The sequence below is a fragment of the Caretta caretta genome, chromosome 2 (assembly GCF_965140235.1).
Source record: "Caretta caretta isolate rCarCar2 chromosome 2, rCarCar1.hap1, whole genome shotgun sequence".
Classification (NCBI taxonomy): domain Eukaryota; kingdom Metazoa; phylum Chordata; order Testudines; family Cheloniidae; genus Caretta; species Caretta caretta.
In genome coordinates this window covers 186,514,902-186,531,620 of record NC_134207.1, presented here as the reverse complement: position 1 = coordinate 186,531,620, position 16,719 = coordinate 186,514,902, and the positions used below count along the sequence as shown (strand labels likewise).

The 16,719-nt window shown below is 41.6% G+C and overlaps 1 protein-coding gene across 2 annotated transcripts in view; it reads left to right on the top strand.

Annotated features, from left to right (window-relative positions):
- The window catches only part of CRTAP (cartilage associated protein), a 37,313-nt gene that overhangs the window by 6,593 nt on the left and 14,001 nt on the right, over nucleotides 1–16,719 (top strand). For both annotated transcript variants that reach the window (XR_007355050.2, XM_048838956.2), the window contains exons 3-6: nucleotides 2,085–2,256; nucleotides 6,381–6,509; nucleotides 10,299–10,444; nucleotides 14,000–14,083. Coding sequence is in view for 1 of the 2 variants with exons in the window: in XM_048838956.2 (XP_048694913.1) it covers nucleotides 2,085–2,256; nucleotides 6,381–6,509; nucleotides 10,299–10,444; nucleotides 14,000–14,083 (531 nt within the window). In the remaining variant the exon portion in view is untranslated. The remainder of the gene's footprint in view (nucleotides 1–2,084; nucleotides 2,257–6,380; nucleotides 6,510–10,298; nucleotides 10,445–13,999; nucleotides 14,084–16,719) is intronic.

Here is a 16,719-nt window from a genome sequence, read left to right as displayed (position 1 = left end):
TCTCTACCTGCAGTCTGCTCTCCTTGAATACCTCCATTGACTTTCTCTCTCATTGCATTAGATTCAAGGTTCTCGTTCTTCTATATAATCTTGCTCTGAACTCTATCTCTATTTTCCATCCCATTCCCTCTCATCTTCCCAGTCACCCGTTTGCTACTTTCTGTTCCTCACATCCTGTTATATTACCCTTTGTGTCTGGGGCAGTCTCCTTTTTTTCATCTGCCAAAAATCTCCTTTCTCCTCTGTCAAATCCCTTTTTATAACTTATCTCAAGCATGCTGTCTCGTACCCTCACCTCATTACAGTTAATGTAGCTACAACACTAGTACATTGATTTGAAAGCTTGCTCCTTTTGACCTGGAACTTTATGCCCGTAGGAGTGTCATCCAACTCTCTTATAGTAAACCATGAAGTCAAAGCAGCCTTTATATAATAGTGTGCAAACTGAGGGCCAGATCCTGCTAAGATTTAACCACCATTTAATTTTGTGCATGTGAGTAGTGAACTCAACAGGACTAGGCAAGTATGCAAAGTTATTCAGGTGTGTAAGTGCAGGATCAGGGCCTAAAACAATTAGGAAATATATCTATGTTGCAAAGAAAACCTGCAGCACCGAGTCTCAAAGCGCAGGTCAATTGATTTGGGCATGGGTTGTGGGGCTAAAAACAGCGGTGTAGATGGTCTAGCTTGGGCTGAACCTGAGGCTCCAAGACCCTCCCCCCCCCTTGCCAGGTTTCGGAGTCCAAGTTCCAGCCCAAGTAGGAACTCCATATTGGTGTTTTTACCCCTGCCGTCTGAGCCCTGCAAGTAGGAGTCAGTTGACCTGGGCTCTGAGACACAATGACACAGGTTTTTCTTTGCACTGTAGACATATCCTAGAACTCTCGTTAGGTCATTTGGACCCTGCTGAAAAAATATATTTTTAAAATTTGATTGTGGCTCAGGTGTTAGAGAACTTATACCTTCATTCTCCCACTTCCCTGGTCCTTCTCACTTAAACAAAAAGCAACAATACCCGAAGTCCAAAGGTGCAAATAATTCAATGTTTATTGGGGTAAACTTCCAGCAAGCTTAAATCCAAGTTCCTTTTTCTTTATTTTCAAATCCCAATTTACTTCCTGTTTGCCCCTAATTTATATAGTAATATTCTTAGCTATACCTTAACCAATCATTCTACTGAATTTACCTAACCAATCCTAACATATTGTAACATAATTAGCTAACCAATTATATCCCACCACCTTAATTAGTTTACACCCAGCAAAATTAATTATACAGCAAACAAAAACAATCACAAAACCAGAGAAAAACTATAAACATAGAAAAGTAAAAACTATAATAACAAAACAATACAAAAGTAAAAATTTCACAACTACATCTATAAAGACATAGGGTTTCCCAGCTGTGTCTATTAATAAGTAAGTTCTTACCAAATAAAAAAACTATCAAACTAAATTTCCTTTTACATCTTCTAGGCTCTTCCCTTTCTCTAAAGGTAATAAATCAAATCACCTTCCTAACAACCCCAGATTGCCTTATTTCAATATAACTAGTTTAAAATGTAAAAATGTAACTATACACTTCCCAGCTTATGGCTGCCTCTGCTGCTTGGCCAAAGGCATGAGCCTAACGGGGTCTAAAAACGGGGCCTCAAACTGTCACAGTAAAAAAAGGCCCTTACACAAATTCTCTATTTTATACCTCTATAACTAGCTAAATAATAAACATATACCTAAATTCTTAAAGTATAGGCCTTTACAAACAGGCTTAAAGATCTGTATTCTAACATCAGGGTCACACTGAAATCTCTCTTCCACAAACTTATCTATCAGCTATCTGAAATAGGATCATGTCCCTCACTCTAGTAAATACCTTGAAATCTCTCTTGATTATCTACATTTACTTACTTATTCCCACGTGTTACTTGGATAAATGAGATTGTATTAAGATTGAGAAATAAGTGGCATTCATTGTATTTGAATCCCCATAATTCAACATTTTCTTTTTATTCACTGGAGCCCATAGTGCAACTACTTTTTCCACAGGTTAAAAACTGCTACTTCTCACTCCTGCTTGTTTTTCAGACTCTCTTTGTCAGGGCTGTGAGGGCATACAATGGGGATAACTGGAGGACCTCCATCTCCGATATGGAGCTGGCACTTCCTGATTTCTTCAAAGCCTATGAAGACTGCCTTGCAGCCTGTGAAGGCTCCCGGGAGATCAAAGATTTTAAAGACTTTTATCTTTCAATAGCAGGTTCGTGTTCGGCAGCACCTTAGTTCTAGGACAGGGGTGGGCAAACTTTTTGGCCCAAGGGCCACATCTGGGAATAGAAATTGTATGGCAGGCCATGAATACTCACAAAATTGGGGTTCGGGTGCAGGAGGGGGTGAGGGCTGTGGCTGGGGGTGTGGGCTCCGTGGTGGGGCCAGAAATGAGGTGTTCAGAGTGCAGGGACAGGGCAGGGGCGGGTGGAGTGCAGGAAGGGGTGCAGGCTCTGGCTGGGGGTGCGGGCTCTGGGGTGAGGCTGGGGATGAGGGGTTTCGGGTGCAGGAGGGTGCTCTGGCCTTGGATCGAGGGGTTTGGAGGGCAGGAGGGGATCAGGGCTGGGGCAGGGGGGAGGCTCAGAGGTGCAGGCTCCAGGTGGCACTTACCTCAAGCGGCTCCCGGAAGCAGCGGCATGTCCCTTCTCCGGCTCCTACGCAGAGGTATGGCCAGGCAGCTCTGCACACTGCTCCGTCCACAAACACTGCCCCTGCAGCTCCCATTGGCCATGGTTCCCAGCCAGTGGGAGCTGCAGGGGCAGCACTTGGGGGAGGGGCAGCATGCAGAGCAGAGCCCCCTGGCTGCTCCTAGGCATAGGAGCCAGAGGGGGGCCATGCCGCTGCTTCCAGGAGCCATGTGGAGCAGCCCCGACCCTGCTCCCCGGTTGGAGCACTGGAGCAGGAGCTGGCGGACCGGATCTGGCCCGCGGGCCATAGTTTGTTCACCCCTGCTCTCGGACAAGGAGTCTTGAATACGTATTTTAGTTTCTAAATGAGTGTCGTTGGTGTTGCTTTTCATGCTCCTTGTTCTGCATGGTGACATACACAACATGATGCCTCATCAATGCTAGATTGTGGCCTATGTTAAAGAAGAGTTATAGTTGGCCTCATCAATAGGCTATCTTGTCCTTGGAAAACATAGGTACTATAGGAAATCCATAATGGAGGGTGTTAATATAGAGAAAAATATTAAAGTGAAATGTGTTGATGTTTCTAAATATCTGAGTAGCCTTCTAGGAAATGGTAGGAATTTCTCTGTTTAATTAGCAGTATTAATCCAGACCCATTTCTCACCAGTAACTTTGTTTGCTGTTGAGCCTCTGTCACCCTGCCTGGTATGGCTTACAACTCAGAGTGCCAGTCTCAGGTCAGACTGTCAAGAAACAGGGCAGACACCTCAAACTGGTAGTATATTCTATCATTAGATTTCACCAAGCCGGTAACAAATGTGCACTCCTGGATCACTATATTAGTTTTACCATGGAACCACAGACAGTCCCCTTACCACCCAGGCAAACTAGACTTTGTGTTGAAATGAAAAAAAGTCACCTCAATTTTGGTTACTTCTAACTCCAAGGGGTTGGTCACTTACCCCAGGTCAGTGGATACTCTGGATCTCACACCAAAGACAACACCGACAGCTAATTTCTCTAGTAAACCAGCTAAAGATGTATTAGCTAAGGAAAAGAAATTAGAATTATTGAGAGGTTAAAGCAGATAAAATACATTATAGGTGAGTCCAAGTTTGTAAGTTCAAGGTGATAGCAGAGAAGTAGTAATCTGCTAATTTTCTATAAGTTTCTCAGGGTTACCCAAAATAACTTTGGGGATCTCTGTCTAGTCACTCAGTATTCCACCCTGTCAGAATCCATCAGTCCAGAGATGCAGTATCATTCCCTTTAACCAGTATTTATAGATTCTGCTCACAGAAGACCACCTGAACAGTGTCCTCACCCAAGTGGGTTTTGATGAGTAGCAATTGCAGATTGAATTTCCATTATTCAAAGCAAGGGTCATTGTGTTCAAGTCAACATTCTGTTTCCTGACATTCACAAGTAATTTAGTCAGGTTGTGTCTGTACTACGGACCTTTCAGCAGCACAGCTGTACCGCTACAGCTATGCCACTGTAAGGTCTCCCATGTAGCCGCTCTTTAATTAAACCACCCCAACAAGTGGCATTCGCTATGTTGGCAGGATAGCGCTGTCCACAGCACCACTTTTGTAAGTGGAATTTATGTTGGTCAGGGTGTGTATTTTTCCCACCCCTGATTGACAAAAGTTTTAAGTATAGACAAAGCCATACAGTGATATACATAATGCAGTTGCCTGCCATTACATTATAATAGGGATAGATAAATGAAACAATACAAGTGTTTATCATTTATTAGCATTCACGAAGTTCTAACACCTGAATATACATACACTTTAATCTGGGGTTATTTAATTACAGGGACATACATAATGTAATGCGATTGCAATCAACCACTTATAGATGAGTGAAGACAATGCCATTAACATTCCCTTTCAACTCAGCTAACACAAGTGAATTGACCTTTAGCTCTGATTTGAGCTGGAAACCTGCTAGACAACATCACAGCCTCAACATTTGACCTGGAAAATTTCTCCTCTCCAGTTTGTATTGTGAATCTCTGTTGCATGCTCTGCAGTAGAGATATGGACTGTTCATTGAGGAGGAATATTTTTCCTCATATAACTTGAAAAAAAATTTAAATGCTGCATCTCACAGGATATAATTAGAAAAGCCACAGTTTTTGTGTTATCAAAATGGCATATGTAAGTTTCCCTTGCTTCTCAGTAACAATGGCAATAAATACCATCCCCAGAGCTATGTGAACCTCAGTAAAGTGGTTGCAGACATGCTTCTTTTTAAAGGTGGGTGTCTGGTAACAGCACTAGAAATGCAGCAGAATTTCTAAATTGCCAAAAGGATTGCTAGCTTGACCTTGTATCCTGAAATGTCTCAGCACCACCAGTGAAGATAACGTTTTTAATTGAATTATAATTGACAACAAGTATGGGGAAGTGGGTTCCTAATTTTATTAGTAACACTTTTATATTGGGGGGTCCTGAATTATGGATAATAGCTGTATACAAAAAGAAAAGGAGGACTAGTGACACCTTAGAGACTAACAAATTTATTTGAGCATAAGCTTTCGTGAGCTACAGCTCACTTCATCGGATGCATGAATGTGCATACAGATATGTTGTATACAGATATGCGCCCCAGAAATCAATTTGCTGATTGCCTCAAGTCGTTTAGATAAGACATAACACCAAATTGCTAACCACTGCGTTCAGAGATACCATATCTCTTGTGAAAGTAGGAGTGATAAGCCCTGATGTCCTAATCAATTTCTGATGTGGGTAATTACATTCTGCCTTCCCATGTTCATCCTGCATTTTCAATGGATACAGTAGTCTTCACTTCTGGGAGGAAAGGGGGCTTAGCGGATAGAGAAAAGGAACTGAGGGGCCAAGTTCTTGATCTTTTACCGTCTGTCATTGACTCACTGTATTACCTGTCACTTCCATTTTGCTGACAAAGGAACTGAAGTGCCAATATCTACTTTACCTGGGTGTTGAGTTTTAAAGAGTTATTAATGTTTGGGACTTTGAGATCCTTTAAAAGGCTCTGTAAGAAGTATATCTCAAAATTATTTATTACTTCTGGTTCTAACCTGTTTTGAGCTGTTGAGTGGTTTGTAATTGAGTTTGTGAACTTGAATTTAGGATCTTATAGGATGAAAGATGTTCTGTGAATAAGTTACCATATTTGCATCTATTTTCTTGAGACCAAATACCGGAGAAAGGCAAAAAGCTACAAACTGTAAGGTTGTTTTGGAATACCTTTTACCTTTCTCCTTGGCATGACAATATCCAGTAGTATCAGCTTTTATTTTGTGACAAAACAATTAAATAAGACTGCAAAGGTATCAACTACTTTAAAAAATCACTATTAAGGTCACAGGTTGAAATACAGCAGTACTCCATTTCAATAATTTAATAGATAGAAATATCATTGTATATAAAATGTGTCAACACAGGCTGCCTGTATGTGTCTGTAAAACATAACATAGCTGTTTACTTTGACTGAAGCTTTTGGTCTGAAGTCATTGGGGCCTGCATTCCAGAAGTGCTGAGCACAAACACTTCTCATTGACTTCAGCTGGAATTGTGAGGGCTCAGGATCTCTGAACATCAGGATCTTGGTGTCCAGGACCCAGGGGAGTGATATGGAGCCATGATGTATAGGGGAGCTGGCTGCAGGAGTGCTTCTGAAACAGCTAACTGTGTTCATCTCTGTTTTCCTTTAGATCACTACACTGAAGTCCTTGAATGCAAACTGCAGTGTGAAAGTAGCCTGACTCCGATCATAGGAGGCTTTGTTGTAGAGAAGTTTGTGGCAACCATGTACCATTACTTACAGTTTGCCTATTATAAATGTAAGTAGTGTTTTGGGTCTTTTTAAAAAATAAGCTTGGGATGGTACTGGCAAGCCTCCTCCAGTGACAATGGTTTAGAATATTTTATTTATAGCATCTTGAAATTGCAATTAATCTATTTTGAACCTAAAAGTCAGAGACCTCTAGTCTCCTCTTTCTCCCCGGGCATGTGTAAGTGCCATTGATATCTATGCGAGACAAACCTATGTGAGGAGAGGTGAGTAGCCCCTATATGAAATTGATTTGGGAGAAAAGCATTTTATGGCCTGATCCTGTCAAGTGCGGAGCCCGTTCCACTCCCACTGAAGTGACAGAAATTGTAGGAGGTGCTTGGCTGTTAATGGTCTCTAATCAGGTTTCTATTAGAGAAATGAAGACTTGCATCTTAGACAATTACAGAATAAGCATGACTTGATTTGTCACATTCTGCTGCAGTCCTTTGGGCTAGTCTACACTGGCAACACTAAAGTACTGCTGTGACCGCGCTGTAATGTGACTTGTGTGGCTGCAGCAGAGCGCTGGGAGAAAGTAAAAAATCCACCTTGACGAGCTCCCAGCGGCTCCCAGCACAGTCTACACGGGTGCTTTATAGTGCTGAAACGCGCTGCGCTTGGGTAGGGGGTTCACCCCCCTGAGCAAGAACGTTGCAGTGCTGTAAAGTGCCAGTGTAGACAAGCCCTTTGACTCCTGTTGGTACAATCTACTGGTCCTTCTCAGCACTTATCTACACTGCGGACTTCTGTACCAATCTATCTTAGGTACTTATATGGCCCTCATTACTGATGTGCGTAAACAGCTCACAATCATTAATGTATTTATTCTCAGTACCCCTGTGAGGTGGGGAAATAGTGTTATCCTTATTTTACAGATAGGGAACTGAGTCACAGAGACACCAAGCGACTTTCCCAAGGTAGTATGGGCAGTGTATGGGGAAGCGGGAGTTGAGCTCAGGTCTTCTGAGTAGTCAAGCCACTGTCCCAACCACTTCACTATCCTTTCTTTCCTCTCCCCCTATTGTAGACAAGCTTCTCTAATGTACAGTGGCTGGCATTGGTGCATTCTGGGTTAAACTGCCTCAGTGCAGTCTATTATTTACACAGGTGCAGCGCATGTACAGTAGGCATTTGCCTTGGTACAGCTAGATTATTGTAGTTATACAGTACAGACACGCCTTCAGTCCCACACTGTGGCTCGCAAAGCCTTTTTAAATAGAGAGATGTGCTGTTTTACCAAGACAAGAGAGCTTTTTTTGTTATATAGGGACTTCCAACTATTACAGCTAGGAAGAAGAGAAATTATGACCTAGAGGCAGTGCATCAAAAGTACTCCTTTTCTTTTTTCATTGAAAATTAATTATACAAGTAGTATTTTTTCCATCACAAGGGACTGTAAACTGTTCCATACATTTTTCTTTTCATAGTAGGACCTCATTCATCTGACTAGAACTGGGGACATGCATAAAGAGGAAACCTATTATTGAAAACTGTGTATCAGGAATGATAGTTCTTATAAAGGCATTTGGGTAAATGAGGTATTCATATGGTGTACTTGGTATGGGAACTGCTGATATGGCCGCAATTGTGTATGGAAGCTTCCCTGCACACTTTCTATGATGGATATTTTTTCATTTGTCTTTGGATGACTCTGTGAATACTCCTCAATTATTAAAGTGCAGTTGTATTCTGAAAAGTGATTTTGTAAACATTGCCCCTGCTTTCTCAGCAGATGTTCTCCTTGCATGTATTCAGAATCACATCTGCTGACTCAGTGACTAGAAGAATTTTCCTTGCCTTTTTTTTTTTTTTTTAAATTTCTGCCAACTCTGCAGAGACAATGCAGCTGAGAGACTGAGCTAGGTTCTGTTCTTTGTTCAGAAAATTGTTTACTAATTTCCAGTCAATTACACCTTTGCAGCCCTCTGAAGGCAGGTGTAACAAAATCCTAATTTGACCAGCTGAACTTTTATTGCTGTGGATATGTGAAAAGGTGTAGAAGGGTTGACATACTGTGCACCCACTCATGGCTGGATATGGCACAGCAGACTCCTCCTCTTGTGCTCATTGCCGACAGCCACTCTGGCCTTGTAGTAGTCTGCCTCTTCTTGTGACTCAGCCCTCCAGCCAGGTCATGCTTTAGTTTCACCATTTCCAGAGTAACAAAGTCCAATGGAAAAAGTTCCGCATCCTTACAAAAGGGCTTTGGCCCCAGTGGGCCCTGGTAGTCCTCACCACCCTTTTCTTGGGGTTGTCAGGTGCCTGTCACTATCCTCCCCAGGAGCTGGTAGAGGAACCCAGGCCTTCCCACTACTGTGAGTTTCATTCCAGGGACCCTGTAACCAGCAGCCAAGGTCTGCTCTATCCAATTCCTTTCATGCTGCCTCATTAGACTTCTTCTTACCATAGCCTGTCAGCAGGCTTCTCCAGGTTTACCCTTCTCTCAGGACCAGGACTTGCAGGACTCTTTCTCCCACCCCAGAATCCCACAACAAAATCCCCAAGCTAAAAGTACCAACTTAAATCGCCTTCTGCCCTCTTCAGGTGTGACTTTCCATCCCTCTTTGTTCCTCAGTGGGATACCTTGTAGGGCTCTCTGTGTGGAAGTCCAGATCCTGCCTTATTATCAGACCTCTTCACCAGAGCTTGTGCCAGCCCGATGGCTGCTCTGTATGTTTCCTGGCCTCTTGCTAGACTTTGCTACTCAGGAGAGGATCCCCTGGGCTAACTCTTCCCTTGGCCTTCACCTGTGACCTTGCTGGTCTCTCCATTCTCTAACACCAAGAAAGTCTCCTTTTAAGATATGCTTCCACTCTTTATAATCACCGTGACCAGCTCCTTCCCCAGCTGAGCTTCAGCTTTAATTAAGACAGGCCGATCCTCTGGGTGCAAACAGGTAGTATAATTGGCTTTGCAGGCCCACATTAATCTATTCCTTATCTGCATGGGCTACGCACCCCATGACAAAAGGAAAGAGCCTGGCTTGACTTTCCAAGACCACATTGAGGTTGAAGGGCTGGTAGTTAGAAGGAACACATTTAGTAAGAAGATCACTGAGAATTTTACAGTCTCTTTTTAGGCAAAGACCTGCATTTTAAGAGCCAAATTCTGCCTTTGGATGCATGCTTAGCTTCTGCTGACTCCCATCAGAGGGTAAAATTCAGCTTGAGTTGAGGTCTTTTGCCATTTGATTATCCACCTTCCTGTTTCCTCTTCCCTCACCCTCTTAACTCAGTTTTACCATAAAGAATGCCACAAAATGGGGAAGATGACCAAACTGGGTCAATACTGCCCTGGTTGTTGGAATGCAGGGAAGAGTTTTTGGTTGTTATATAATATTAAAAAATAAAAATCAAATCATGGCAAAGTTTTTTCTGTGTTGATCATAGACTTTTGATTTAAGATTATCTCTTGTATTTTTATGGTGAGAGAATTGTAAATCTTTCAAACAATCTCCAGAGTTAAGAAGTGGGCTCTTTGGAGCATGCCTTGCATATTGTCATCTCATGAAATAACCTCTGAGTGGTACACATCATTCATCCTGTTACTGGGCAAAGTTGTAGCCAGGTAATGTTCTGTGAAAGCTTTTCAGAGTCAGCCAGGATGGGGATTTTTTTGTTTTTGTGTTTTAAGTCCTTTATGGGGGGTTGTTTATTTTATACAGTTGAGAAGGAAGATTTGGGAGAAATACTGCACCTGTCGTCACCTGAATTTCCTGAGTTTGGATAATAAAGGGAAATGTGGGCTGTTGCTCATTTACCTTCTCTGCAGGCTTATGCTTGTTTTATTAATTCAGTGAATGACATGAAGAATGCAGCCCCTTGTGTTGCTAGCTACATGCTCTTCGACCAGAAAGATGAAGTGATGAAACAGAACATGGTCTATTATCAATACCATAAAGACAAATGGGGACTCACAGAGGAAGATTTCCAGCCCAGACCAGTAAGTTGAGTGGGTAAATTGCTTGCAAGATGTCTCCTAATGTTACCCCAGAATCCAACAGAGTGGAAGTTATGGCAGAGAAGGATTGTTTAGAGGTTTTTGTGTCGAACACAATTCACTTACTAGAATCAGAGAGTTGTAAAAATATCTGTATATTGTGTAGAGAAGGGATTTTACAATTCTTCCCTCTCTGCTGGAGTATAGTGAGGTACACATTAATTCACTGAGATATCAAACATGCCTCTTTACCACCTTATCTACACTTGTTTATTTTATCTGCCTGCGAGGGCTACCTAACCAGTCACTGAAGATCTGGAGACTTCCAAACTAAGTGGCACCACAACAGCATTGGGACTCTTGTTGGTCACTTACTGCTTGTCAACAGATCACTCCCAGGTCATGAAGGCTGCCTGTTTTTCTTCTAAGTTCTGTAAGCACTGGAATGTAGCTATATTTAATAACCATATTTACACCATTTTCCACAAACCATTTCAGAACACATTTGTCTGGTTGCTGTGGACAGGAACAACCACATTAAAAAGGTTTTTCAGAAAGCAGTTTTATAGCCAGGGTGGCTGGGATATACCTATGGTGTATTACACCTAGCCACCTAACCTAGAATGCCTTCTGAAAAACCTTTTAACGTGGCTTTCCTCCAAACAGGGCAGCCAAGCCATGTTATAATTCAGTTTAGCAAGGAACCAAGATAAAGTGCAGCAATACTTTGAAAAGTGACTCTGTAAAAATGGTATAATGGGGCTCTGTGTTGTTAGCTTCAGCTTAACTTCCAGATCCAATGTTCCCAATTTACAAGTAAAAAACTTTGTTGTTGTTTTTTTTTACTTGTAAACTGTTTGCTCTGCAAACTCAGCCTGGGAACCAAGAATGAAGCTTGGTTCTTTCTTGTGCCTTCTTGCCAGTACAATGGTTCTGCATGCAAAATACATCATTAGTGACACGTGCACAACCACATCAGTTTCAGTGGGTTTGCATATGTATAACTGACTGGAATTCAGTTAACATTTCTGTTGATGATGCATGATCCAGAATAGAATCTGGCTCACACTCACTTAGGGTCTGTCTTCATTGCAGTTACTTTGGGTTAGTCTAGTTGGAGTGAGAGCAGCCACACTGAAACAACACTCAAGGTGCTGCATCCACACTGGTGCTGCTCTCATTCATGTGTGTCACTTAGACGTCTAGGTGCATGTCATATGATTCTTAGTACTGCAATAACCTGAACCGCTCCGTGAATTGTAGGAGAATTTGTCTGTCCTTTCTGGGCACATAGGGGAGAATTGTGGGAAGGCATTGGAGGAAAAGCGGTATTCAAATGACACTCGCCTTTATCCACACTGTAGAGTGATCATGTTAGCAGCTGACAAGTTGTGTTCACTTGAACTTTGAGCTTATATCTCCTCTCAGGTCAACAAACTCAAGTTAAAAGCATGACCACTCGAGTTTAAGGGTTTTGTGTGTGGATGAGACTTGAGTTGGAACAACACGCGAGTTATTCCTCGACTTAACTTTGTAGTTAAGACAAGCCCTGAACTGTGCTGGCTTTGCAGGGCTAACAGGAGCAAAATGCAGTAAAATCTCATTGTCTCTACAGTCAGCAAATATGAGTCTCAGCTCACACAGGGAACAGATCTGGTGAGTGAGAAGGTGCCATTTTTATGTAGTCCCGTTTCAAAGTAGACGTGAACTTCAGCATTGGTCTTCAACATGGCTGCGAGATCCATAGGGAGTGACTTATGTAATGGCCATAAAAGTAAAATTTCTAAGAAATTAGCCACCTGCAAATGCATTTAGGATGTGCAATGCAGAGAAAGAAGCACAGACACCCATACTTTGAGACTGTAGGATTCATTGACTGCTTTCCAGGAGCTCAAATCCTGCAGCACCTCTATGTTTATGTACTATTTTAAATGTATACCACTACATTGTGCTTGTACTTTGATCCTCCAAAAATTATTAGAAATTGCTTTTTGTTTGAATTGCCCAGCAGAAAATCCCACAGTTGACCTGCTTTGCATTCCCCTAGGAGTTGCACAGGGTTAAGTTGGCCTGGGGCTGCATTTTGACCTTATGCTATGCTTTGGACACCCTTATGAAGGAGGAGGAATCCTTTCTCCTGTTACCCTGCCTGAAAGAGTTATATGGAACAAACATTGCAGATGCTGGTAATACCACCAAACATAGCAACTGTTTACTATAAGATAGATTTTGATGTTCAGCCACCACTCTGAGTAGAGGGCAGTGCACTATACCTCAGCATGCAGAGGCGTGAGAACTAGGGGTGTGGCAGGTGCTGCAGCACCCCCAGGTTTCACTGTGAAAAGTTTGCTGGTGCTGTCAGAACAAAGCTACTATTATTTTGTGATTCTTGAGAATCCCAGAGCTGTGCTGCACCCATGTGGTATGAGCAGGAATTGCGCTTTTTCAAGTTGCTTTTGAACACACATGGTTTGCAGCTTCATTAGCTGGCTTTTGGTACGCCAACTATAAAAAGTGTTCCAGAGCCACTGTCAGCATGCATCTCTCTCCATGGTTGGCCAACTCCATAGAATGATAAGTTTCAGAGTAACAGCCGTGTTAGTCTGTATTCACAAAAAGAAAAGGAGGACTTGTGGCACCTTAGAGACTAACCAATTTATTTGAGCATAAGCTTTCGTGAGCTACAGCTCACTTCATCGGATGCATTCAGTGGAAAATACAGTGAGGAGATTTATATACACACAGAACAAGAAAAAATGGGTGTTATCATACACACTGTAAGGAGAGTGATCACTTAAGATGAGCTATTACCAGCGGGGGGGGGGTGAGGGGGGAGAAGAAAACCTTTTGTAGTGATAAGCAAGGTGGGCCACACTGTTCCTCAGACATTCTTGTTAACTGCTGGAAATGGCCCACCTTGATTATCACTACAAAAGGTTTTCTTCTCCCCCCCCCCCCCCTCCCCGGGGTATGATAACACCCATTTTTTCTTGTTCTGTGTGTATATAAATCTCCTCACTGTATTTTCCACTGAATGCATCCGATGAAGTGAGCTGTAGCTCACAAAAGCTTATGCTCAGATAAATTGGTTAGTCTCTAAGGTGCCACTAGTACTCCTTTTCTTTTTTATATAGAATGATGTGGAAGGAGACCTGGGCTTCGTCAAGCGCACTGACCACTCACTTTGTGTCTCTTCATGAACACATACACTAAGGCCAGGTATGTTCTGACCCTATAGCTGCTTACTTTGGGATCTCATTCATTTAGTTTCAAACTGGCCAATTTTTAAGACAGCAAGAAGATTCAAAAGGATGACACAATTTGAAGGATTCACAGAAAATATTATATATTCTGCTTAGCATATTTGTTCATTCATTACTTCCATCTTCCTTTCACAAACATGGGGCAATCTTGAAATTAATCCAGAATAGTGCTGAGTTTGGAACTGGCTTTGCTGGAAGAGTCACAGGTGATGTCTGACACCTTGGGAGAAATTCAGAAATAAGTTCACAATGTCTTATTGCCCTAAAAAATAATCTGGACATTTTGTTCTGATAGGAAGCAGTTCGATATTATAACATAACCACACTTCAGACAGAAATGTACGAATTTGCAAAGCGGCATATAATGGATGATGATGAGGTGAGTGTTTGAGCACTGACGGTATAGTAATATATACCACTAGTGACACTAAAATAAATGTGATATGTGACATATTTATAAGGTATCATAGATATAATTCTGTGGCATGCATAGGATATGACAAAATGCTCTTTTGTAAAGAAAGTAATTATCCAGATTATCATAGTGTTCTTTGACAAGTGAAAATAGAAAAAGACCCAGAAAATCTAGTGTATATATGTATCTTTTTAAATAATATGGGAAAGTAACACTGTTGACACAAATGTAGAAGTTATATATGTTCAGCAGACAAAAATGACTTTAAGATTTTCTGCTCTTCAAAACAGGAGCACCAGGGGGCACAAAAGTGGTGCTTGTCAGCGGCAGATTAATGATTTTGCCGTCTCTAGGCCCTGAAATAATTGCCGCCCACCTCCCGGCAGTTCCCCACCCCAGCTTGCCTCTGCCTTCTCTCCTGAGCACGCCGCCGGGTCCTGCTTCTCCATGCTCCCTACCAGCACTTGTGCACAAAACAGCTTTGCATAGCTGGGAGGGAGGGGGGAAGAGGCGGGAACGTGGCATGCTCAGGGGAGGAGGTGGGGCCGGAGCGGGGATTTGAGGAAGGGGACCAATAGGGGCAGGGAAGGGGTGGAGCTGGGGCTGGGCCGGGGGGGCATGAGCACCCACCACTGCCAGGGGAAGTTGGTGCCTCTGGCTGCTCTTACAAATTTACCACCCTAGGCCAGGGCCTTGTTGGCCTAGGCGTTAATACGCCGCTGGTGCTTGTATATCTAAACTTGACATTTTCTTAGTCTTTTTTAATCTACTTAAAACTAGATTTAAAAATTATTCTAATTTTTGTCTAGAAATAACCACTTTTTAAAATTTAACTCTTCTTCAGCAGATAGAAGAGTTATCTTTGCTAATTCTTATTACACCATTAAATTTTGGTCATCAAGTCTTATTTCTTAATTGCTTAGAGTTCATGAACAAATGATACATAATTGACTACTATGAGGTATGAAATTATTTATGTATTTTCTTCAGTGCAGGAAAAATGGCTAAATTGTTGAGAGACCAATTTTTTCTTCCCCACTGCTGGAATTAAAGTATAAATCATCTGTTTAAAGGAAGATACCCTTCAGGCAGAAAGGATATGTTTGTTTTAATTTTCTGTTAAAGTTAGGGAACGGCCCACTGATGGCATCAAAATAAATGCAGTGTATAAAATATTTGGCCTAGGACTAGGTTGAAACCTATCATATAACTAGGATAAATATTCCTTGCAATGACCACTGTTAGGGTGTGCCCTCATTAGAACTGAAAATGGAGGGAAGGTGTACCATTTTATAAAATGAAATTGTTACCTTGTGATTTTGACTGTGTGTGACACAAAGGAAAGGATAAATATTTTACATCTTAGAAGCAATGCCACCTATATGAGTGACTAAAAACCTGTACTAGAAGTAAAGCTCCATTTCAAGATTAGACTGTAGAAAGCTTGAAAAGACTGCCCAGAAGATGTCTATTGCAGGGGTTCTCAAACTGGGGGTCACGACCCCTCAGGTGATTGCGAGGTTATTACATGTGGGGTTGTGAGTTGTCAGTCTCTACCCCAAACCCCACTTTTCCTCCAGCATTTATAATGGTATTAAATATATAAAAAAGTGTTTTTAATTTATAAGCGGGGGGTCACACTTAGGGGCTTGCTATGTGAAAGGGGTCACCAGTACAAAAGTTTGAGAACCACTGTTCTATTGTGATCTATCTCTGTGATGTGTTCTTGGTAAGGCTCTCTATAGGGTTAAGTTTAGGTAAGATTTAGAGATCTTGCTTGGTTAATATATTATTTCAAAAGGTATTTTTCCTGTATCTGTAGAGTGTTTTTGGTTTTCTCAGAGATTGCAAACATTTGGGCACTTTTTATGTTTCCCAGCTGACTCGTAAAATACTGTACTTAGCCCATAAAGTTTAATGTTGGACATAAAAATAAATTTCTTTTGTAATTTCTCTCTCACTTTGCATCTGCTACTATAACTGAAAGGAAGGGTAATGAAGGAGGTGGAGAAGCATTCCACCATGATGGTCTTCAAGGTGTGTTTTTAGAGCAGAAATTATGGAGACAAACTATCGCCCTAGGCACAGTACATAGAATAAATGGGAGTGAATAGTTGTTGACTGTTGTTCCTTGAATTCATTCAGTAATGTAATATATTCATTAAATTTTCCCCTAAAACTTTATGCTTTAAAAGGGCCAATTTCACAAAGCTGGATAAACAATTGTGAGGTAAATCAGCTGGGAGGAAGAATATGAGCTGAAAAATGTGAGTGATAATTGGAAATTGATTAAGAGCACTTTACTAGATGCTCAAAAAGCTTCAATAAAGGAAGAAGGCCATATTAGAAAACCAGCCTTGTTTAGAGGAGAAGTGAAGGCAGTTATTAAAAAAAAAAAAAATGGAAGAAAGGGGAAGTTGACAGTAATGAATAGAAATCAAGCTAGGAATTTTAGAAAATTGATAATGGATACAAAAGGACACAAGGAGAAATCTACGGCCAGCAGAGTTAAAGACAATAAGGAGAAGTTTTTAAAGTATATCAGGAACAAAAAGAATCCGCATAGTAGTATTGACCATTGCTAGATGGAAATGGTAGAA